The sequence below is a fragment of the Rhinoraja longicauda genome, chromosome 8 (assembly GCF_053455715.1).
Source record: "Rhinoraja longicauda isolate Sanriku21f chromosome 8, sRhiLon1.1, whole genome shotgun sequence".
NCBI lineage: Eukaryota > Metazoa > Chordata > Chondrichthyes > Rajiformes > Arhynchobatidae > Rhinoraja > Rhinoraja longicauda.
Window position 1 is genome coordinate 55511279 of NC_135960.1, and position 26173 is coordinate 55537451.

Below are 26173 nucleotides of genomic sequence, written 5' to 3' on the forward strand. Positions count from 1 at the left end.
GTGAATAAATACCCATTACTGATGTGCTTGATAATTATGAAGTTGAATTTTGTGCATCCATTGATGCAAACCTGCTCTCCATCTTCATTCTAAATGAAGAAATAATATTTTATGTCAAGACCTTGTGCACTATTGCTCAGAAGAGGTGCAAAATAAATCCAGTCCATAAAGCAGATGAAAGAAACTTTAACAGCTGGTGACAAAGAGAATTTTGGTGTTTGCACCTGTCAAAAATTACAATTTTTTCTGAAATTACACATCCAAAAATGAGCATATGTTGTTCTGCTTCTATGATTCAGGAAGTGGTTATTTGGCCCATCAGGTACATGCCACTCCTGGTGCAGCAATCCCAATAGTCCTTTTGCCCATCTCTTGTTATATCTGTGTACCCCTGGTATGATCTCTCACCCATCCTGTCAGCGTTCCTTCTGAGTCTTTCTGCCACTGCTTTAATAAAGAGTTACGTAGTGCCTTACAAACCTACCAGCATGCCTTCGAGATGTGGGAGGAGATCCCTGCTTTCATGGAGAGCCTAGTAGTTTGTGACACAGACAGTTCTCAAGCTCAGGATCAAGCTTGCCTCAGGATCAAACTCAGGATCAGCAACTAAATGCAGCTCCACAGTATAAAAGATATACTCAAAAAAATGAAAACACTTACAATTACAATAGGGATTAAAAACATTCAATTAATCTGAAGTAATTCAAAATATTAAAAGATGAATGAATGAATGAATAAGTTTATTGGCCAAGTATGTACACATACAAGGAATGTGCCTTGGTGCTCCACTCGCAAGTAACAACACAAACATACAGTAAACAATTAAGAATAAGCATAAAACATTAAAACATGAAGAATACATCAATAGACAATAGGTGCAGGAGTAGGCCATTCGGCCCTTCGGGCCAGCACCACCATTCAATGTGATCATGGCTGATCATTCTCAATCAGTACCCCGTTCCTGCCTTCTCCCCATACCTCATTAAGGTTTAAACGTGTGAGTGAAATAAACCAGAGCAAAAGGAGACCACAGACATTTGGTTTTTGGATAGAGCTACTACTTGTGGAAAAAAGCTATTTTTATGTCTGGCTGTGGCTGCTTTGACAGTCCGGAGTCGCCTTCCAGAAGGAAGTGCTTCAAAGAGTTTGTGGCCAGGGTGAGAGGGGTCAGAGATGATTTTGCCCGCTCTCTTACTGGCCCTTGCAATGTACAGTCTGTCAATGGGGGGAAGGTTGCAGCCAACAACCTTCTCAGCTGATCGACTGATTCGTTGCAGCCTCCGGATGTTGTGCTTGGTGGCTGAGCCAAACCAGACCATGATGGAGAAGGTGAGGACAGAATCAACGATGGCAGTATAGAATTGGACCATTGTGTTTCCTCAGCTGCCACAGGAAGTACATCCTCTGTTGGGCCTTTTTGACTGTGGAGTTGATGGTCGCCCCCCATTTAAGGTCCTTGGATATTACTTAAATGACTCCACAGATGTGGAGGAACTTAAATGACTCCACAGATGTGACTGTGGTGTTGTTGATGGTGATTGGGGGGAGGGGAAAGGGTGCTCTCCTAAAGTCTATAATCAGTTCCACTGTCTTAAGAGCATTGAGCTCCAGGTTGTTGCGGTGGCACCAGGATGCCAGCTGGGCCACTTCCTGTCTGTAGGCAGATTCGTCCCCATCCTGGATCAGTCCAATCAGGGTTGTGTCATCTGCAAACTTGAGTTCACAAACAAAATCCTTGCATAGGTCCCCTTGCAGTCTAGGTGCTGGAGGATGAAGTGCAGGCCCAGGTCGACTGTGTCATCCACCGATCTATTGGCCCTGTATGCAAACTGCAGAGGGTCCAGCAGAAGGTTTGTGATGTTTTTCAGCTGGGCCAGCACAAATCTTTCAGTCTTCATGAATACAGAGGTCAGTGTGACAGGCGTGTAGTCATTTAGTGTCCTTTTGGGTACAGGGACAATAGTAGAGACTTTGAAGCAGACAGGGACAGTACTGGTTTGCAGGAACTGGTTGAAAATGTCTGTGTAGACCGGTGCCAGGTGTTCGGCACAGAGCTTGAGGGTAGAGGAAGAAACATTGTCCGGTCCTGGAGATTTCCGGCTTTTCCGTCTCCTGAATAGCCTCTCCACCTCTTCAATTTTTATTGTTGGAGATGGAGACGTGGCCAGACTGATGTTGGGCAGCAAGGAGGGGGTGTGTAATGGATGAGGGCCCAGTCTTTGCAGACTGGAGTCAAGCTGTGAGTAGGTGTGTAATGGTGATTAGGGAGGAGTGGATGGGGTAGGGTCCAGTCTTTGCAGAAGTCAGCCTGTGAGTAGGTGTGAAATGGTGATGGGGGGGGGTGGGGGCGGTATCCCATGGTTATGTTTCTGTTTCTCGAACCTGCAGTAGAACTCGTTCAGGTCGTTGGTCAGCTGATGATTGTCCAAGCTGGTGATTTCTTGCAAGCCCTTCCAAACTGAAGAGGAGTCATTAGCTAAGAACTTACTCCTCAGATTCTCAGAGTACCTTTCCTTGGTAGCTCTGATTCCACTTCTCAGCTTGTACTTGGCCTGCCTGATATTTATTACTTTCTTAGTAATAAAGATATTTATTACTTACTTAGTAATAAAGATACTTGTTACTTACTTAGGTCACTTGCAGCCAGTCCCCTCCATTCAAATGGATGGACTGACTTTCCTATCCCAGCTCTAATCTTCGCAAGTCCATTGCTGGGGAATCACCATAAATTCGTCCCCTGCTGCAGGACGTTCAGCGTAGTTGGAAATTCACAGGCTCACAGGAGAGTGACCAACATTTTTGAGACTTATGCACTTGCATGAAAGACACAAACAAAGAGAAAAGTTGGCAGTTCCATACAGAACTGCTGCATTTATCAGCAAGTCCCATTGTACTCAATTAGAGATGGTACAGGTATGTAGGTTAATTGGCTGGGTAAATGTAAAAAATGTCCCTAGTGGGTGTAGGATAGTGTTAATGTACGGGGATCGCTGGGCGGCACGGACTTGGAGGGCCGAAAAAGGCCTGTTTCCGGCTGTATATGTATGATGATGATGATGATGATGATGTTTATGTCTAGTTACGATGCTCCCATAGTGGCGGCACATTATTAACTTTCTGAGCACACTTAGTAAAGTATATCTTGAGCACTGATTATCCATAAGCTTTAAATTATAGCATGAGCTAATATTAAGAAGCTTGTTTTGTTTCAAAGAAGACCAGCAAGGGGGTCAGATTTTTCCAGTTATTACAAAATGTGCAATAAAAGAACAAGTCATATGTGTATTGTTAATGCATTTTACAGAAAGTTGAAGAGGCAAGTTGAATTCCTGCTGTACTCTGATAAAACCCAAAGAACAGTGAGTTAACTGGGAAAATTGTTTCAGCTCAATCTTAGTGTGACCTGCTGCAATAATATTGCCAAAATTTCATGTTGTAGCAAAACAGGAGCATCACATCAAGACAGTAATTTGCCCTTACTTAACCAAAATTGGAAGAACTGACTTCACAGAACTCAGTCAAATGCTGTTGTGTGTCATTTTCTGCAAGGTTGCCTGCTGCAAAGATGCATAGTAAATGTGCCGAAGGCTTCAATGGCTCATTTCATTACTCGCTTTCCAGCATTGGATGCACTACTTTTCGAATTGCAAATTTTGAGCACTATTTTTTTTTAAAGTAAGATTTCTTTTTATCCCAACAAAATGGCAGCACAATTGTAATAATTTCTCAGCCTAAAGTCAATTGTTGTTGTGATCTGTTGTTTCTGAGTTTCATATTGGAAGATTAAAATAACACCTATACAGCAAATATTTACGTAAATACAATGCGAGTGAGTTATTTATTTCCTTCGGGTAAAACTCCCCATTATAGAATTTGCGCTCCAATAAATCGAATTGCTATGAATAGTTAGAATCTGCTTTCATCAGCCAATTAACAGTAATAAAGAAAATTAGAAAGCAGACAGTTCATTCATCATTTGGAAGAGTATATGTGTGTTGTGCATCCCTGATCAAAAGATTTTAGATGTACCGTCTACCCTCACTATTACGGACCTCTTTATAACGGATCTCAGTTGTAGTGGACCGAGGTTTTCTTTCATGGTGACGGTTGGCGGGGAGAGGGTGAGCAGTAAAATACTCTTGCAGAGCGTTGCATTGGGTACGGGTTTGCAGCGGCTGCAACAAAACGACATCCCTAGGGTGTTGGATACAGACACAGCTCGCCCTGCACCTGTGTCGCCCTGGCAACACACGCCTTGGTTGTCTGGTAATGGCGCACGGTGCCTATTGCACTGGCCCTCCCTTCTGCCAGTTACCCAATGAGCTGGCGGCATGTGATGTGCTTCTAGTAATGGGTACAGAGAGAGCGATCAGCATGAGGGCGGCGTGAGTGCCGGGCCTGTCTCCGGCACACCACATGTGAGTCCAAGAACTCTGCAGCTCCCCACCCAGTGAATTCCCTCTGGCTCCAACTAGTCAATGTTTACCCCCCTCACTTGGTTATAATGGACAATTGGCAATAATAGACACCGTTCCACTCCTCCCCCTTTCACGATCTGTTATAACGAGTGTTTCCTGTTAAAAAACTGTTAAAAATAGTTTAAAAACTGTTAAAAATACATATATATTATATATACTAAGCAACCAATTCGCAAATCATTGCAGTGAATAATAATTTTTTTGAAAAATTACTCAGAGATAAATGTTCCAACTTATGACTTTTCAGTACAGTTCATACGTTCATTTTTTACGTAGGTTACTGTGGCATTGAATTTACTGTTAACCTACACTCAAAATAAACTGCCTTCCTGAGATATAATTCTCAGCACACTTTCAGTTACCTCTGAAGACAAAATAAAATGTTTTCAAATAAGTGCAAAAACTAAAATTGCAAATTTATCAATAAACTAAACATTATATAGAACCAAAGAAAAGCAGAGAACAGGAAACTTCAAACCAAAACTAGAGAAATGTCAGAATTGACACAGGCATTTATAGTTTTTGATGAATTTGCTTCTTATGATCCACTAGCAATCAAGAGTCAATTCAAGAGTGTTTTATTGTGATATGTTCTGAAACAGAATAATGAAATTCTTACTTGCAACAGCACAACAAATATTTCAACATGGCACTCTGTAAATAATATAATAAATAACAAAAAAAGTTCAGTATATAAAACACAAACGAACAATAACTGTGCAAAGACTAAATCAATCCCCCCCCCAAGTCTATGTAATTCCGAGCTTAGTTGGAGGTTGTCGTGTTTAATAACCTGATGGTTGTTGGGAAGAAGCTGCTCCTGAACCAGGACATTACAGTTTTCAAGCCCCTATACCTTCTTACCAATGGCAGGAGTGAAATGATGTCTCTGAAACACATCTTTTGAATGACAATCTAGATTTTTTTCTTTCAAAGGCATTTGACAAGAGGTTTTGCTTGAGGGTATTTCATGTTTACCCAGTTTACCCACAAAGTTTGTTGCTCCTACTCAAGAATTAAACATTGCTTTGCATGCAACAACTAAGGAGACTTTGGAGCAGTGCTTCCAATCACATTCAACCAAAGGCACAATAACTGCACACAATTACATGAAATGCTAATGAGCTGTTAATAGGAACAGAACTGATGAGGCACAACTAATCACCCATTCCTGGTTGCCATGGAGAAATTCAGAATCATCCCCCACAATGTGGGACATCACGTTTAGGCCTAAATGCATCTCAGAAGCAGGTTCCTCAATAAGTATATTTAGCTCCCAGTTGGGCTTTATTGATATGGTGTTTGACATAGTTCAGTAATTAATAGGGAAATCATTTTTACTTTAGTACAACAATGATTCGTTTCACCTAACTTTATCTCTCAAACACAATACACTTAAGTATCTACTCAGTGGCACTGCTGATTTATGATCATGTGAGAGGAAATAGTTAAAAACTGGATTTTGAATTCATGAATAATGGTGAGGTGGAATTTATGATTAAGGATGATGAGGTTGGAAAACCAAAAAATGTTATGTTTTTGCAATAAAATATTATTTTATAGGATGAGAAAAACAAGCATATAAGGCGACGGGTTCCTCCCCATGAATAGTAAGCATACTTGATTAAGAGATTGATTTAAAGTTTATCTTCAGATGACTGCAGAAAGAACGTATTATGTGGCATGATAGCTGATGCTTATTGACACAAATGACAGGAATCACAGGGGGCCCCCACAATGGGGGAAGTTGCTAGTGAAACAAGATACTGAGTGTCAAGAATGTATAGCAAGATTATACCGAATTGAATGCAAAATAAAGGAAATTTCACTGTACCTAGGTATATGTGAGAATAAAGTGCATTGAGTGGTGCAAAGAGATAGAAAGTGGATTCAGGTTTAGGTTGGGAGCTAGCTGCATTGTATTCCACTCAGAAGAAGGTTGTGGGATATCACTGTCTTCTAATTATTGGGGTTGTCTCATAGCAGAAGGTAACACAATGATTCCCGCTGCTATGTGGTAAACCTAGAAACAGTAAAAAGAAAGCGAAAGTATTTTTCAAAAACTGTTTTCATAATCCCATTTGATTGGATTGGCTTTGAACAAAATTACATTAACAAAAATTAGCTTTGAAATGTTTTGGCACTTTGAAACTCATGGTAAAATGGTGCTTCAGGCAAGATCTCAGGGAAGATTTTTAACGTGCAAGACATATCAAGCACACTAGAATTGCACGTCTTGGATCTTATGCAAGTTTACACACAAAAAATATGTGCAGGTCACAAAAGTGAGGGGAGATCTGCAAGATTAGATTATTTTATTTTATTGTCATGTACTCCAGGGTGTAATAAAATTCCTTAAATTTTACCTAAAATGGACAATAACGCAAAGGTGGCGCAGTGGTAGAGTTGCTGCCTTACAGCGCAAGAGAAGTGGAATCGATCCTGACTACAAGTGCTGTCTAGTTTGTACGTTCTCCGCGTGACCACATGGGCTTTCTCCGGGTGCTCTGGTTTCTTCCCACACTCCAGAGATCCACAGGTTTGTAGGTTACCTGGCTTTAATAAAATTGTAAATCGACACTCGTGTGTAGGATAGTGTTCGTGTACGGGGTTCGCTGGTCGGCATGGACTCAGTGTGACGAAGGGGTTCTTTTCACACTGTATCTCTACTACATTCCACTGAACTCTGAGACCATACATCTCCCATACTCCAATTTGAAACAAAGCAAAAGATCTGCTTTTAATTTGAACTTGACTATCGAAAATAAATAATAACAGAAATTCTCAAAATTTGTCTTTATAAAAACATAAATGAACGTTGTGAAGTTTTAATAGAGTTCTTTAACCTCATAAATAAATATTTATTGGATAATCCTCAGCTTTGATTGTGAATTCAGATTTTGGACCATTGTAAACGTTATGTGTGAACTGGCAAGTCAGATGATCCTAATACAAATTATGTTCCACGTATAATGTTTAATCCTTATCTGAGGAATTCACACACAGAATGTATTTTGCGGAGCCTGGCAACATGGATTCTGAAATAAAGATCACCATAAAGCAGTCACCTTCCCTTTCTCATTGTGTCGTTTGGGTAATACATTATGGTAGGCCACCAAGCTGGACCCGACAACAAGATGGCTCTTGGGCCAGCTCAACTCAATTTCTCTGCAATTATTTATTTATTTGAAGCTGACTTATATGATTAAAGAAACTAATCGTTGAAGTTTGCAGATAAGTCAAACATCATGGTGATTGTTGTTTCCAAGGGCATCAGACAGAATTAGACGCACAGATATTCCACTTCAATATTTAATTCAAAAATGGAGCTGATGGAATGAGTCATCATGAAAAAAAATCATATACATTTCAGTTGAGCTATTAAATTCACAGACAAACATTTGTACTCAATGTGCCGAGATAACTCTATTTGTAAGTGTTGTGAGGGCTTGAAAGCAAGTCTTCTACTATAAAAGTAAGAATTGGAGGAAGGCTACGATGGCGTGAATGGAGCACACACAATGCTGGAAATCTGAAGCAGAAAGTGATGGAGGGGCTCAGCACGTAAATCATCATCTATGAGGAGACAAATTGAGTCAGTGTGTTGTTCAAGAACCCTTCATCAGAACTGAAAAAGGGAAGAAAACGAGGATGTTTCATACTGCAAAGAGGGGAGGGTGAAGACTGAAGTTGTCAAACTTATAAATTAAGAATGACAAAAATGAAGCAAAGAGATACCACAACTGTGGAGAGAGAAAACGTGGGATTTCATGAAATTTATAAATTCAGTATTTAGGCCTCAAGGCTGCAATGTCCCCAGGTGGAAGATGAGATGCTATTCCTCAGACTTACATTAGGGATTGTTGGAGCAATGTGGGAGGCTGCATCAAAAGATTAGACTGGAAGTGGCACGCAAAATTAATGACAAGGGTGAAGAATTAGGTCACTCCTGTGAGCTGAATGCAAGTGTTCTCCTGTGAGCTGAATGCAAGTGTTCTGTAAAGTGGCCACACAATTGACATTTGTTTTCTCCAATGCAGAGGAGAGCCCATGTTAGCATGGAATGTAATACATTAGAATGGAAATGGCTAACAGCCAGAATTCTGAAACAAAGACAAGTTCAGATCACACCACAACAGATAAGTCTGTTAAATAAATCTAGAATTAAAAAAATAAACACTAAGCTAGCAACATCACAGGGCAGCACAGTGGTGCAGCTGGTGGAGCTGCTGTCTTACAGCGCCAGCATCCCAGCTTCAATCCTAACCTCGGGTGCTGTTGTCTGGAGTTTGTATGTTCTCCCTGTGACCATGTAAGTTTCCTCCGGGTGCTCCATTTCCTTCCACAAGTAGTGGGCAGGAAAGATTAGATCAGTAGTTGGATGTAGCTCTTAGGGCTAACGGAATCAAGGGATATGGGGAAAAACCAGGAACAGGGTACTGATACTGGATGATCAGCCATGACCATATTGAATGGGGAGAAAGCAGGAACGGGGTACTGATTGAGAATGATCAGCCATGATCACATTGAATGGCGGTGCTGGCTCGAAGGGCCGAATGGCCTACTCCTGCACCTATTGTCTATTGAATGGTGGTGAATGGGCCAAATGGCCTATTCCTGCACCTACTTTCTATGTTTCTATGTTTCTTCCACAGCCCAAAGACATACGGGTGTGTAGGTTAATTGACCTCTGTAATTTGCCTCTCACATGTAGGGAGTGGATGAGAAAGTGAGATACAATAGAATGAGTGTGAACGGGCGATCAATGATCAGTGTGGACTCGGTGGGCCAAAGGGCCTGTTTACATGTTGTATCTCTAAACTAAACTAAACAATCAGTAACAATACTACTGGACCATAAGATACACCCATTAGGTCCACTCAGTGGAAGGAAAGGAAACCTTATTCAATGTAAAATGTGACTGCAGATCAGACTGCATTTCTGAAAAGTGAAGCAATCAGCATTTTTGGTCTGCCATACCATGTAAAAACTGGGAAAGAGAAATACCATTGAGAGGATAAGTTGGGGAGGGAGAGGGATGAGTAAAACAAAAGGAATGTCTGTGATAAAGCCATAGTCCATCTGAAGAAGGGTCTCAACCCGAAATGTCACCCATTGTCCCCAGCAGACTGGCTGAGAAGCTGCTGGAACTGGGGCTTAGCACCCCTCTGTGTGCCTGGGTCCTGGACTTTCTCACGGCCAGGCCCCAAGTGGTCAGGATGGGGGAACACACATCTAGACCCCTCACCCTGAACATAGGATCCCCCCAGGGTTGCATCCTTAGCCCCCTACTGTACTCCCTGTACACACATGACTGTGTGGCCAGGTTCAGCTCAAACTCCATCATCAAGTTTGCTGATGACACTGTGGTGGTGGGCCAGATCTCTGACAACGATGAGAAGGCCTACCGGGAGGAGGTGGCTGATCTGGCACTCTGGTGTCAGGACAACAGCCTCCTCTTGAATGTCAAAAAAACTAAGGAGCTGATTGTGGACTTTAGGAGGGCTCAACATCCAAGGACGTACACGCCACTGGAAATAAATGGGTCTACTGTGGATAGGGTGAGCAGTCCACATCAAAGAGGATCTGACATGGGCAACGCACATTGCCGCACTGGTGGGTAAGGCAAAGCAGCGCCTTTACAACCTTAGACAGCTGAGAAAATTCAGAGTGTCTCTGAGGATCCTTCATTGCTTCTACTCTGGGGCTGTAGAGAGCATCCTGTCCGGCAACATCTCTATCTGGTTTGGGAACAGCTCTGCCCAGGACAGGAAGGCCCCACAGAGAGTAGTGAGTTTGGCAAAACGCACCATGAGAACTACACTCGCCCCCCTGCAGGACCTATACATCAGGAGGTGTAGATCGAGAGCAAGCAACATTATGAGGGACCCCTGCCACCCCAGTAACAGACTGTTCCAGATGCTACGGTCAGGCAAGCGCCTCTGCTGTCACGCTGTGAAAACGGAGAGGATGAGACGGAGTTTCTTCCCACAGGCCATCAGGACTGTTAACTTTTATAACTCCAGGGACTAAATTTTGTCTTACCATACCATATACCATACCATACACATACAGCCGGAAACAGGCCTTTTTCGGCCCACCAAGTCCGTGCCGCCCAGCGATCCCCGTACATTAACACTATCCTACACCCACTAGGGACAATTTTTACATTTACCCAGCCAATTAACCTACAAACCTGTACGTCTTTGGAGTGTGGGAGGAAACCGAAGATCTCGGAGAAAACCCACGCAGGTCACGGGGAGAACGTACAAACTCCTTACAGTGCAGCACCCGTAGTCAGGATCGAACCTGAGTCTCCGGCGCTGCATTCGCTGTAAAGCAGCAACTCTACCGCTGCGCTACCGTGCCGCCCTTCTCTGTATTAACTTTAATTTATATGCTGTAACTGTAATTCTTTTTTTTGCACAATCCGCAGGCATTGCCACTTTCATTTCACTACACATCGTGTATGTGCATGTGACAAATAAACTTGACTTGACTTGACATTGCTTCTCTCCAGAGATGCTGCCTGTCCCGCTGAGTTACTCCAGCTTTTTGTGTCTATCTTCAATGCAAATGGCTTATTGGGGGCAATTACCACCATATTAAACGTTTTGTTCTGTGCAATATGTTGATGGTGGTAAGGCTGTGGAATGTGCCTGAATAAGACAACCTGAGTCAACATGACATAAAAAGAAACAGAAAATGTTTAAAAAGTGCAGCACGTCAGGCGGCATCAGTGGAAAGAAAACCAGTTAACATTTCAGATAAGGCCTGAGAATGAGGGAGATAAGTTGGTTTCAGCAGCAGGAAAGAAGTTGGGGTAATAGGTGGAACAAAAGTCATTTCTCTGACTGCTAAATTCATGTGACAGGTGAAATCGGTTTGAGCTCCAGTAACATGCCCAGCGGCCAGACTACACACAGAGAGGAAAAGTGAAGACGATTGCAGGCAAGCATATTCTTATGTTTGTAGGCAGAAAGAATTTCTAAAGTTGGAAAATGTGATATTGAGTTCGGAAGGTTGCAACATGCCCAGACCTAACAGGAGCTATTGTTCAGAGCACAAAGTGAAGGATTAACTCAGCAGTTTGCATCTTTGGCAGATATGGATATGCAATGTTTCTGATCGGAACCTTGACCGAAACGTCGAACAAAAAAGACACAATGTGCTGGAGTAACTCAGTGGGTCATGCAGTGTCTCTGGAGAACGTGGATAGGTGACATTTCGAGTCAGAACCTTTCTTCAGACCTTAGGAGTTTGGCAGAAGGTGGTTTGTTTTGGAAGGCTGGTGGAGCAACACAGATAGAGGTCATCTGCAGTTTTCATCCTTATATCAAGTGTTACCCTGATCCAGCTTGAGCACATGGGGTTGGGAGAAGGAGGTATCAATGGTCTTTGTCTGAGGCTTAATCCTTTCAGCCACTTGAATCTCTTTAAGAACTTACAGCACTGGAGAAAACTACCGGCACAACGCACGTGATGTCCGCTGTCACAAACCACCATTTCAAAAGGAAAGGGAGCAACCTTTCTGCAGCTGCAGAGGGGACACTGCAACACAACAGCAGGTGGGAACCCACCTATAAGGCGGCACACAGGTGCAGCGGTAGAGTTGCTGCCTTACAGAGCCAGGGACCCGGGTTCAATCGCGGAGTTGGGTGCTGTCTGTACAGAGTTTGTATTTCTCCCTGTGACCACGTAGGTTTTCTCCGAGTGCTCTGGTTTCCTCCCACACTCCAAAGACGTGCAGGTTTGTAAATAAATTGGCTTCTGTAAATTGTACATATTATCCCTAGTGTGTAGGATAGTGCTACTGTATGGCATGATCGATGGTCGGCGTGGACTCGGGAGGCCGACAGGCCCGTTTCCATGTGGTATTTCCAAAGTCCAAATGGAAATGACACGGGGATGATGAACACATGTAATAATTTTGTGTCAATGTTACTTTGTTATAAACTACTCTCAAGCCACTGGCATCATGCAAGTATGCTCTCATGGAGGATGATAACATCTCTCTGCATGCAGCGATAGATCACACTGGTTGGCAGCAGTCGGCACTGTCGCATAACGTACAATGAATTTGTTTGTTTGTTTGTTTGTTTATATTTTATTTCGAACATGTAAAACAATAAAAGATAAAAACAAAACAAAATAACAATAAAATGAAATGAACGATAAACCTATACACAACTCAATGAATAAATTCTCATAAACAACACAAATTAAATCTTACATGTTCGAATAGGAGAAAGTATACACTTATTTATTCCTACCCCTTCTCCACTACTCAATTAATTCACAAACTTTATCTGATCTACACACATATATGTGTGTATATATATATATATAAACACACAAACATATACATACATATATCCATACATGTGCCACACACATATATAGACATATATGCACACACGCAAACATATATATATATATATATATATATATATATATGCATTTTATAAACAATTATCCAAATTCTATGAGCAACACGAATATCACACTGTGTCAAAAAACTAAAACTTAACTGTCATTACAGCTCTTCCTCATTCTTATATCTCTGGAAAATATATTTTTTTGTACCATCTTCTTGAACTGAGTATTGTTTGTGCTTTGCTTGAGTTCCACATCCAAATCATTCCACAATTTCACCCCACAGATTGAAACTCTTCACAGTTGTACAAACACAAAGTTTCTTTAAATTAAACTTTCCTCTCAAATTATAACAATTTCCTTACTGTCAAAGACCATTTTTTGTATGTTACCTGGTAGTAAATTATTTCTTGTTTTTACATTACTTGTGAATTTATCATGGATGATCAGCCATGATCATATTGAATGGCGGTGCAGGCTCGAAGGGCCGAATGGCCTACTCCTGCACCTATTTTCTATGTTTCTATGTTTCTATCACATTGCCAATATCGTACATTCCAGGTCAATGCACTCAAGAAAAAGCTTCAGCATCTGCAGTTTTGTGCCTCTCAAGGAAAATCCTGATTGTAAGGATTGCAAGGAATGCTTTTCAAATAAAATGCTAGCCTTACTGCAGTATGTGACTGATACCTAGGCCACCAGCTTATTCTGGTCATGAATAGTTTTGACCAACAACAACATCTGCAGTTTCTTGTGACTCCAATATTTCTGACCTGTTGATTTCTATTTCTTGATTATTCTCTCTGCATCCTCTGTTATCCCAGTAAATTTGAAGGCAACTATTGATGAAGGTATGCATGGAAGAGTATCAGCAACATGTGTCAGGTCACTAGATGTGATGAGACATCTGCTCAAAACTACCTGTTTGCTCAGAGCTTCATTTGTGCACAGAATTGAAAGTGATGGGAATAGTTGGGAGACCATTAATCAAAAGCAAGTGGAATACTGCAAAACTATATTGATCCCATCCAGCAGTTGTGAATAGAATAAAATCAGGTGCTTCCACCATTGGGACTTTGTCAGCTTTTCCCCAGAGGATTCTGAGATGGCCAATAGTTAAAGCCTTAAAATGAACAAGTATCATAGTACATATTATGTGGTTTTCATTATCCTTCTGCTAAGCTAGTGTGGTTGGAGCATAAATAGCTGTGAAAAGTCACGGAAGCTGTGGGAAACCTTGTCCTTTGCTCCTCAGGTTCGATCTGGCAGGGAAGTGCTGATCTCTCGGCATGTTCAGTAATGCAGATTCCCTCAGGATAAGGTTGCTCCAGGAGCAGACACAATACATGGCAATTGCCCTTACAAAGTTCTTCTCATGTCCCACAACTGTCTGGATGTTTAGGGAATGGGACACTTTGAGAAGGAGAAGATGTAGGTGCACCTGAGCAGAGTGATTGGCTGATTGCATTCAGTGGAAGCCAACGATGCTGGCAAATCACATCTGCTACCAACTCCATGGTGAAATCAAAAGATTATTAGAATGTAGCATTTAGCTGGAGTAACTCAATGGGTCAGGCAGCATCTATGGAGAAAAGGAATAGGTCATTTTTTTGGGTTTGGAACCCTTCTTCATACTGAAAGGTAGAGGTGGTGGGGGAAGCTTTCTGTCTATCTTCAGCATAAACCAACATCTGCAGTTCCTTCCAACACAAATTGAGATTGACTAAAATGCCCCTAATGCTTTAGCAAACAGCAAACAGAAATATGGCACAGATCACCTTTGGTTGCCTGGAATGGTCTAAAGATCAGGAAGCTGAGAGTCACTCTTATCTTCACCTCCTCAGAGAAAGCCATCCAGGCAAGAAAGGAGAGCGTGGCTGAAAGTCATGTGCAAAACATCATGTCTCTGTTGTTACTTTTTAAAAAAACATGATCTTGCAAAGATATTCATCAGAGAGATCTGGATACTATGCATTTTCTCAGTGAATTTCATGGGAATAGGTTCTTAACGGATGGGCATGTTTATGCCTTCTGTCCTGACAACATCTCAGGTTTCCTCGTCCCACCCCACTGTACAGAGTTGGCTGCAATGCAAAACTGTGAAGTCTCCTGTAAGCCATCCACTGAAAGAGTAACTCAACAACTAAATGGTGCCGCAGGCACTCAATGTTATTTTTGATCTCATTGTGGACTATGAGCCATGAGAACTATGAGCCATGCAGTCAGTTTTAAAGTTGTCTTATGTCTGCTGATAGCAGCAGGATGTCTTTTTAAAATCGTGAATAAAGCAGAAGAGTATGCTCTTGTTTTGGTTACTTATTGCAGCAAAGAAAACCATTCAGCTCCCAATCGGTTAATCTAACTAACTAACCTAATCTAATCCAACAAACCTATCAGCATGTATTCTGGATGTGGGAAGATACCAAAGCACCCTCAGCAAATCCATGTGGAGAACATACAGACTCCACAAAGACAACAACTGACATTAGGATTGAACCGCTGAACTCTACAATTGAAGGCAGCACCACTTTGCTATGCTTCCTACTGAGACTCACACAAGGTCAGTGAATGGAGCCTTGACTCCTATTTACATTGATATTGGCTGAAATTTGTACCACAAGGGATTGATATCCTCAGGTAGATGTCTGACGCTGGAAAAATGCCAGGCACAACTTTGGGGCGCACAGTTGCACAGAGGTAGAGTTGCTGCCTTACAGCCCCAGACACCTGGGTTTGATCCTAACTGCGGGTGCTGACTGTAGACAATAGACAATAGACAATAGGTGCAGGAGTAGGCCAATCGGCCCTTCGAGCCAGCACCGCCACTCAATGTGATCATGGCTGATCATTCACAATCAGTACCCCGTTCCTGCCATCTCTCCATACCCCCTGATTCCGCTATATTTAAGAGCTCTATCTCGCTCTCTCTTGAAAGCATCCAGAAAATTTGCCTCCACTGCCTTCTGAGGTAGAGAATTCCACAGATTTACAACTCTCTGACTGAAAAAGTTTTTCCTCATCTCCGATCTAAATGGCCTACCCCTTATTCTTAAACTGTGGCCCCTGGTTCTGGACTCCCCCAACATTGGGAACATGTTTCCTGCCTCTAACGTGTCCAATCCCTTAATAATCTTATATATGTTTCAATAAGATCCCCTCTCATCCTTCTAAATTCCAGTGCATACAAGCCTAGTCGCTCAAGTCTTTCAACATACGACAGTCCCGCCATTCCAGGAATTAACCTAGAGAACATACGCTGCACTCCCTCAATAGCAAGAATATCCTTTCTCAAATTTGGAGACCAAAACTGCACACAGTACTCCAGGTGCGATTCTCACTAGGGCTCTGTACAACTGCAGGACCTCTTTGCTCCTATACTCAACTCCTCTTGTCATAAAGGCCAATATGCCTGTATGGAGTTTGTACATTCTCCCCGTGACCGTGTGTGATTTCAGCAGGTGCTCCGGATTCTTCCCACACTCCAAAGACGTTTCTAGGTTAATTGGCTTCGGTAAAATTGTAAATTGTCCCTAGTGTGTCGGATAGTGCTAGTGTACACTGGTGATCACTGGTCAGTGCAGACTTGGTGGGCTGAAGGGACTTTTTCCGCACTATATCTCTAGAACAGGAAGTGCCCTCTCTAATTTTGTGATTTCAATTAAAAAGGAAATTGAAAATGTTATTTACTTAATTAGTTTTGGATCTTGTGGTGTTAAAATCCCAGTGCCACACAATCCAATTTCTCAGCATTCTATTTATGGTAACATTCAGAGACCTTTGTTCTTCAGAAAGAGGATTAAAATATATATATATGAAAGAGAAACTAGAATGGAAAGGGAAGCATTCATGCACTAAAATGCAAAACCACTCACTAATGTTTCGATCAAAGTCAGAAATGAATGGGGATAATACAGTACTGGAAATAGATTTGAGCTGGAGAGGGTTGCCATGGATTGCACACATGCAACTTCAAAAGACCACCGGAAGGAAGCATGAATATTACACATCTATTTACGTCTAATGTTGTCAATTAAGTAAGGTTAAATCAAACTTAAATAAGGCTTCGAGATTCCTCACATTTCATTTTCATATACCAGAATCTGCATACAATAGCCAATCACAAGAACAATCCCATTACATTAACACATATTCGCACATTTGCTTTTGTCTGAGTACTTTTTGCATGAATGTAACACATTTTCATTTCTTATCCAAAATCATTTTTATAACACTAACAATACAGTTCTAACACAAAATAAATGCCAAATTTTACATCGGCTCAATGTAATATCCTAAAGGCATTTTAAAAGGACAAAACTACGCTGTCAAAACGTTAATGAATGCAGTCCACCTCAACTGTTAGGCATTCCATATTCCTATTAAATAATATTTTGCAGTACAAAAATTTTAATCCATATAACTAATCACTCCATCAACCTATATGGCAGGTGTAAAATACATTGTGCAAAGCATAATCTAATTGTCATTTCATTCCACATTTCTAGAAATGATACACCTACATCTGAAACAAAAAGAAAACCTAACAATTGCATTGCATGACAGCTATTCCAATAATGACATATTCCCTTGGGCTTTCCCATTATATCAGGAATTAATTCTTCTGCATTGATTTAATACGCTGTGAACCAATGGTCCATATTTATTTATTGTCATCATCTTGAGTAAAGATCTTGTTTTTAATTTTTTGTTTTGAAATGATTCCCTTGCATCTTTACAATTATCGTGAGAAACATAAACAACAAAATATTTTCTAAGTCTGTCATTCGCATCATCATCATCAGTGGTTCCTAAAACCGAGCAAGTATTTTATCATATTTGAAAAACACTAATGGTAATCCAGATTCGCTGTTCGCAAGTACTCCAGCACAATAGTGACAAATAATTTTCTCAAGCTAGTCGGAAAATTCATCAAAATCTCGGTTGAAAATATGTAACTCACTGTTTGCTAATTGCAAGCTCAGTAAAACGACTGATTCAGAAGCAGAAGCACAATTTTTTTGTTGACATTTAAGTCTTTTCATCAGGACAAAAAGTAATTCTTGACTATCTTGTTACAAAAGTATAGAAACGTAGTGCATTATTAATACTCACCTTGAAGATAGCCTTCACCTGGGTAACTTACACAAAGTAATCAACACCACAGATCAGACAACAGCTGCCCTAAAATAGGTGTAAGCCACACTCATCACCTTTCTACATTACTGCTCCAACAATGGAAAAAGGTAGCACGTATCCTAGCCACTGGCGGGTGCTTGCTAATTTAACACCACGTGAAGTACATGTCAGATTATTTCTCGAAATAAGCAATGACAATAAACATGTGAGTGGAGCCATGTCTGCATTAGCATTGGAAAAATAATCAAATACAGTTATTTTAAGGTATATGTACTCTGTACTTACCTCCGAATTAAATCTGAGCTGGCAGACATTACATGAAATAATTTGCTTCTTTTTAGGTGGAACTGATACTCCAAATGTGTGGTTGATGACTGCTTTCTGCACAGGATCCATCTGGAGAGCAAACAGAATAAAAATCACTAGCGGTAAATCCATTTCAGAAATGCTTAAAATTTTTCATGAGTATTGAGGATGAACACTAGCAATGAAAGACAACTGAGTGCCGCCTATAGTAAACTGAAATACTCATGTGCATGGCGATGAAGGTTTCCAGATGCAGCAATCATATGAGAGGAAACACTTGTTCGCTGTGTGTTTTTCAGAAATATTACTACAAAACGCAACGAGTTAAAACAGGCGAGTTACATTCAATGCATTTGGCAGGTCAACCTGTCACAGACTAAGAAGCTGGATTTAAACTAGAAATAAATATTGATGCATTTGATTGTACAAATATATTGAGAATAGGTCAAACATTACCAATAGTATTTGCTCATGTATAGTTTGAAATGCTGGTGGTTCATTCGCAGTAAGAATTCTGCGACGCTGCTTTGCAAAGCTGTGCTAGCAGCGTCTTTGAGGCAAGGTTATTCAAGATAAAATTGTGCACAGAAGCATGGAAAATTCGCTGCTCCCGCCACTGACAAGCAGTGCTGTCACAAGAGAATGCTTGTTTTTCTCTCTTACACCATTAAATTAATTATTGAACATTTGCAGCATGCTGCATTAGGAAAATAAAATTGAAATGCCAAGTAAGGTATAGTTTGAGTACCTGGAAGTTGTCCATGAGAGTGATGAAAAAAAAAACAAAGAGGTGCAGTAAAGCTAAAATGCCAGCACAGACTGATTCTCTGCTGTGTACGGGGTAATAATCGAAAGCATTAACCGCATGCCAACGCAGGTTTTTTTTTTAAACAACATAGAGCAGGCTGTGCACATAAGCCTCAATTACAACAGTGAGAAGCAGTACAAGGACTATCTATGCAAACACAACATGGTACTGAGTCTCTGGAGAATGAGTGAGAAAGAATTGTCATGTAATAGGCAATGTTTCTTTATAAACAACCAAAGAACAGTTATAGTCAGTCCATTATTAATTTACAAGAGGGTGGCACATTAACATTTAATAAGCTTTAACTATGTCACAAGCCATCGTGTAGTATATGTTTGCAGAAAAAATGCCATATGTTACAAGATGTGCACTGCTCTGATAAACTGATAACCAGAGAAACTAAATACAATTGCGTATTGGTCAACAGGTTAAATTAAGTTATTGTTCGATAATGAAAACATATGGAATCATTCCATTTTTCATAAGATATTTGTAGTTGCACTTTTGTGGAAATAAGCTAACAAATCAGGTCCAAAAACTAGATGTAAATAATAAAACAACTTCTTATATTACAATTAATTAGCATATATAATGGGATAAATTCTTACTTGATTTGAAGGAAGTCAGATAAAATAGCGCAAGATAGACAGTCAGACAATGTAAAACAGGCAGACTAAGAAAAATAACTACATCCAATAAATCCATAGTGCTGTCACTTTCTAAAATTCTCTGCTAATGTTACAACCCAAACACTCTTATCAGTATTTGGTTCAGTGTTAAATACATTAACAGGATTCCAGCTATAAGAGTAAATGTATGAGAACTGTAAGGTTTCTCATGCTGCTGATGATGGGAGACCTGACTTCCGTCATGTTTTCTTGGGTCAGCCTCATATGGCAACCAAAGTAAGTTCCTGGCTGGATTCTACCTGCAGGTGCAAAATCACTTTGGGGACAGACATACTGCATGCCAGAATTAAAGAGATCTGGCGAATCAAAGGCAAATGGCTGCATCAGGGAACATTGCTATTCATGCTTCTTGAATGTCATGAAGATGTTCAAATAGCTTTCCAACTTCTCTACAAATTGAATGGGGGAACTGTCAACTGGGAGGCAAAACACATGTGGTAACAGGCAACAGTGAGTCGAAGGGGCAAAACCATCTGAACCCTATGTTTGAAAGCTGATGAAGTGGAAGTACTGTTGATGCATCCTGACGCATTACACAGTGGTTTGAATTACCCGCTGAAACATACAGTTCCTTTGTGGACAATCATGATAACTGATAAATATTGTGAAAGCTGATAAGCATGGTTCAGATAAGATTGTGGCTCCTTAATGTGGCTGATTATATACAATCTAGGGTGGCGAGGCTAACTTTGCCTTCTCCAAAATGTCTCTAGTGGCTGGCTGGAAGACACCTGTGGCAGACTCACATCAACCCTGAAGAGTATTGTAAGGTGATGCCCATTGCATGTCAGTTTTGGTTGTTGCAAAGTGGTTGTCAATGCAAAGAAGGGTGGACTTCAGTGTGAGGGGTGGCAGAGTGTGTGGAGTGATGTACAGCAGTCTAACTATCAGTGGACTGTCGGTGTGACTGGTCTTTAAACTACATTATTTCCAAGTGTAGTTGAAAATCCCACAGGTGATGAATTTTATATGATGAGCCAATATTGACAACATTTGGGAAAAACTGCTCGTGAACATGAAAATCCCAGCTAAAGATGTAGACAGGATGTTGACAACTGTAGATGAGACATCTAGAAATAAGAAATAATTGCTTCGATAAGCGTGAATACAGTTTTGAACAGAACTGTATCTATTTTTGTAACTGTCTAAGTGTATCTCCAACTTTCAGCAGGTCTAGATGGGTAATTATAATTAAATAGGGAATTGCTCCATGCCTATTTATGTATATTTAAATGGATTTGAGTATTAAAATAGAGCTGCCTCACAATCCCACTGATAACATTCTGGTCTGGGGCTTAAGTCAATGTACAATGTTGAATTGGGTGAGAATTTTGAAAAAGCATGCCATTACACCAATTGTGATCAAGTTACAAGTCAAGCTGAGTTCATTGTCGTCTGCGCAAGTACAGTGAGGTAATCTTCCGTGCAGTTGCCCCACAGGCACATACTTAGACACACACACACTGAAACATAAATTATACATACGTTAAACATAACAGTAACAAAGAAAAGAAAACTGTACAAAAACAACATGTGAGTCAAAGCACAAATGGAAAATCAGTCCAAGGATATGGGAGAGGAGGTCTGTGGTGTTTTTTTTGTTGAGGTCGGATTAGGATTGTGCAGGTTGATTCAAGAACCTCATGGTTTGGGTTTAGGTTTAGGTTTAAGTTTATTGTCACGTGCAGCAAGGTGCAGTGAAAAGCTTTGTTTTGCACGCTTTCCAATCGAATCAGATAATATTAAGAAGGATCTCGACCCGAAATGTCACCCATTCCTTCTCTCCAGAGATGCTGCCTGCCCGCTGAGTTACTCCAGCATTTTGTGTCTACCTCAGACAATATTATACGTGAATACAATCGAGCCAAACAGCGTACAAGCCAAAAGAGATATGAAAGTGCAGAAGCACAGTATCGGATGATAATAAATCCTCCTCTGGGACCAGCACCATCTTTTAGAATAATAGACCAGAGACGGGAGATGCAAGAAAAAAAGTTACATCAGCAAAAGAGAATTAAGAGTAATTGGCACTTTGAGTGTACAGTTTCATGTAAACATCCCTGTGAACTATTTTTGGAAATATTGTTCTAAAAAATGGCTAGGGAACAATTTCTGGATATACACATCCAGAAATTGTGCCCTTGCCATTCTTTAAAACAACATTTCCAAAAATATTCCAAAAAACTCTCCAGGGTCTATATTGAGTACATTTCTGGGAGGTTGTTACTGAGCCTGGTGGTGTGGGATGTCAGTACATCCTTCCTAATGGTAGCAGCGAGTAAAGGACATTGTCTGGATGTAGGGGGTCCTTGATGATAGATGCCTTCTTCTTGGAGCAACACCTCATGATGACATTTGTGAGGATGAGGAGGGCTGAGCCCATGATGGACCAGACTGAGTCCACAGCCCTCTGCAGCCTCTTGTGTTCCTGTGCATTGTAACTACCATATTAGGCCGAGTAAATCGCGTTTCCCTGTATCTTAATTGGTACACATGACAATAAAATCCCCTTGAATCCCCTTGAACCCTTGATGATGCAACCAGTCAGGGATGTTTCTATGTACATCCGTAGAGGTTTGTTAGAATATTCAATAACATGCCGACTTTCTTTAAACTTCAATGGAAGTAGAGGCGTTGGTGCACCTTCTTCATGATTGCATCTGTGCTGGACCCAGGACAGGTCATCCCACAACAATGTAGTTGACCTTTTACTATCCATTGATATGATCTAGCATGACATTCAATTGTATCAAAAAGTGCCATGCACAGCAAGAGAACCTTATTATGGGTATGGGAGGGTGGGGAGGGTCAAAGAACATTGCTGAAATAAAGTGGAAAATGCTGGGAAGGCAGTGAATGGGCAGTTTAAGTTGTGTGAGAAATAACAGTGTGTCAAGCCAGTGAACTGTGAGAAGTTTGAGTCTTTAGATGCAAAGAAGGGTGTGGGTGGGTAATGTGTTTGGTGGATGGCGTCGAGGGGAAGCAAACAAGGTCTGTGATGAGGTGGAAACATAAGGGACTGAAGTGCAGGAATGGACGATCATGCAAGATGAATGTGTCCCGCTATTGTCTTCTTATGGCCAATTAAGGTTGGCCAGTAAATGTTGAGATTGCCAATGTATAAAAAAGGATAATGAAATCTGCTTACTGTTTGTCTGCTGGGACAATCACTGTATCCTGAACACAAGATTACTGAAGTTAAATGGGTAGGGCCTTTCGGACTGAGATGAGGAAACACTTTTTCAGCCAGAGAGTTGTGAATCCGTGGAATTCTCTGCCACAGGAGGCAAATTCATTGGATGTATTCAAGTATTCAAGTTAGATATAGCTCTTCGGGCTAACGTAATCAAGGGATATGGGGAGAAAGCAGGAACAGGACACTGATACTGGATGATCAGCCATGATCATATTGAATGACAGTGCTGGCTCGTATGGCCAACTCCTGCACCTATTTTCTATGTTTCTATTTTCTAAGTCACTCTAAATTCTATACTGGTACACCACCGATTTTCTGGCAACTGTTGGTGCTGCACCTCCTTTAATCTGGACAAAATTACGAGAGCATTGCGTGTGCACATGATCTTTCGGGACATGTGCCTCTGTCCTGAAAAAATGAATGGTTTACTTCTTTGTTAACTGTTAATTCTTTATTAAAGTTTTTAGCAGTCTATGGTGCTTCAGAGACACGGGAGGGGCATAATTACTGGGTCAGAGGTGTATTGTTGAATTATTATTGCATAGAAATATAGAAAATAGGTGCAGGAGTAGGCCATTCGGCCCTTCGAGCCTGCACCGCCATTCAATATGATCATGGCTGATCATCCAACTCAGTATCCCGTACCTGCCTTCTCTCCATACCCCCTGATCCCTTTAGCCACAAGGGCCACATCTAACTCCCTCTTAAATATAGCCAATGAACTGGCCTCAACTACCTTCTGTGGCAGAGAATTCCACAGATTCACCATTCTCTGTGTGAAAAAACTTTCTCATCTCGGTCCTAAAAGACTTCCCCCTTATCCTTAAACTGTGACCCCTTGTTCTGGACTTCCCCAACATCGGGAACAATCTTCCTGCATCTAGCCTGTCCAACCCCTTAAGAACCCCTTACGTGACCTCTGTTGGTCTGGCAAAATGGATAATCCAGCAAGGCTCTGGAACCAAGGGTGCGGAATAATCGAAGGTGTACCTGTAATCTCTGCAAAGGTCCAATAATTCCATGAGGTGAAATACTTATTGAAAACTTATCAATGACTAAAGATCAACATTGAACTGCTTGATAGAATCAAATATTTGCAGAAGCTGGAAATTTGAAATAAGAGAAGATGCTGTAAACACTCAGCTGAACAGGCAGCATCTTTGGAAAATGAAACCGAACATGAATCAGACCCTTCAACGGAACTGAGAAAGAGAGAAATAAAGCTTGTATCAAGCTTAGGCAAGTGGGAGAGGATTGCCGGACAAAAGGAACATCTGAGAGGATGCTAATGTCTATTCCACTCTGGGCAGCACAGTGGTGCAGCTGGTAGAGCTTTTGCCCCGGGTTCAATCCTGACCTTGGGTGCTGTCTGTGTTTGCACCTTCTCCCCGTGACCACGTGGGTTTCGTCCAGGTGCTCCTGTTTCCTCCCACATCCCAATGACGTACAGGTTTGTAGGTTAATTTGCCTCTGTAAAGTTGCCTCATTTTCGTGAGTGGTGGGTGCAAAAGTAGGATAACATAGAACTGTTATGAACGGGTGATCAATGGTTGGCATGGACTCAGTGGTCTGAAGGGCATGTTTCCTTGTTGTATCTCTCAACTGAACTAAACTAAACTGAACTAAACTAAAATAAACAGAACTAAATACTCCTACTATTTGATGTCCATCTTTGACTCTTTCTTTCGTTTTCTGGATCTCTCTGTCTCCAGCTCAGGAAATTGGCTCCCTAACTACCTCCACTACCCTATCTCCTGGACAGACTTCATTTCATTTTCCTAGTTTCTATGCTGGCGTAATGCTTGCTCTGAAGAAGAGACCATTCACCAAGGTGCCCCAGAGATGTTTTCCTTCCTCCGTTACAGGTAACAGACTCTTTGACCGTATCAAATTTCCCACGCTTTTGTTCTCAATCCCTCAAAGGAACGACAAAGTCCTTTGGACCTCTTCCATATTCATCAGATCATTCCCCACAATTTCTTCCATCTTCATTGAGATTCCACCAATGGGCACATATGCCCTTGCCTTTCTGCATTTCAAAGTAATCACTCCATCTGTGATTCACTTGTCTACTTTTCTGTCTCCACCAACCCTTCTTTCTGCACTTTCCCATGCAACTGTGGGAGTTAGAATATCATCTGCTTTCTTTCTCACTATCAGGGGGTCCATTTCGAACTTCCAATCTCATGTACTGCGTTGTCTTCTCAATGTGGTCTCCTCTACATCTTAGAAAACAAATGCAGATTGGGTGACTGTTTTATGAGCACCTTTGTTCAGTTTACAAGGATGACCCTGAGCCACCTGTTGTTTGCCACGATTATACTCCATCCCACTCTCATTCTGACCTATTTGACTGCCTCATGTTGTTCTAGAACGTTTCAATTTGAGTTTAACAACACCTCGTCTTTCATCTGGGCACACTGCAGCCCTCTGGACTCGATATCAAATTCCACAACTTCAATTTTCTTTGCTTTATTTCTCTGTATCATAATGATTCATGTTGTAGTGGCCTGGCGGAGGCCAGAGAAAAGGCAAGACGCCAGGCAGTGTTTAGTTAGATTCTTTTATTAGGCTGTGAGCTCCTGCCCACAGCGTAGTTCTCCTAGGGATAAGATACGCCTTCCCTTGGCCTGGCTTTTAACCCCTTTCGCCTGTCCGTCACGTAACGAGGGGGCTGACCCAAGGAGTGGCCTGATCCGCCACAATGTCATCGATCCGTGATGTTGGTTCAGTTTTTCTCTCTCCATGGACATTACTGGGTCCTACAGCCCTACATTTCACTGCTTTTACATTCCTTTGTCTGTGTTCTCACTCCTACTGCTACTCCTATTTCACAGTCTTTATGAACAAGAGACAATCTTCACTCTTACTAACTGCTCTCAGTAACCTCTCAACCAGATGTCCTTGTTTATGGGTTAGCTCCAGAGGAAGCATGGATGCCAGTTCATTGGCTATATTTGAGGCCAGTTCATTGGCTATATTTAAGAGGGAGTTAGATGTGGCCCTTGTGGCTAAAGGGATCAGGGGGTATGGAGAGAAGGCAGGTACAGGTTACTGAGTTGGATGATCAGCCATGATCATATTGAATGGCGGTGCAGGATCGAAGGGCCGAATGGCCTACTCCTGCACCTATTTTCTATGTCTATGTTTCTATGCACCCATGGCAATCCCTTTGTCCTATCCA

General features: G+C 41.3%; 1 protein-coding gene across 9 annotated transcripts in view; it reads right to left on the reverse strand.

Moving 5' to 3' along the window:
• znf385b (zinc finger protein 385B) overlaps positions 1-26173 on the reverse strand; it is a 342637-nt gene that overhangs the window by 45598 nt on the left and 270866 nt on the right. For 8 of the 9 annotated variants that reach the window (XM_078404019.1, XM_078404020.1, XM_078404027.1 and 5 more), the window contains one exon: positions 18276-18386. In XM_078404019.1, the coding sequence (XP_078260145.1) occupies positions 18276-18386 (111 nt within the window). Of the gene's footprint in view, positions 1-18275; positions 18387-19044; positions 19098-26173 lie in introns of those variants that run through there. The other variant, XM_078404026.1, reaches the window with a different exon arrangement.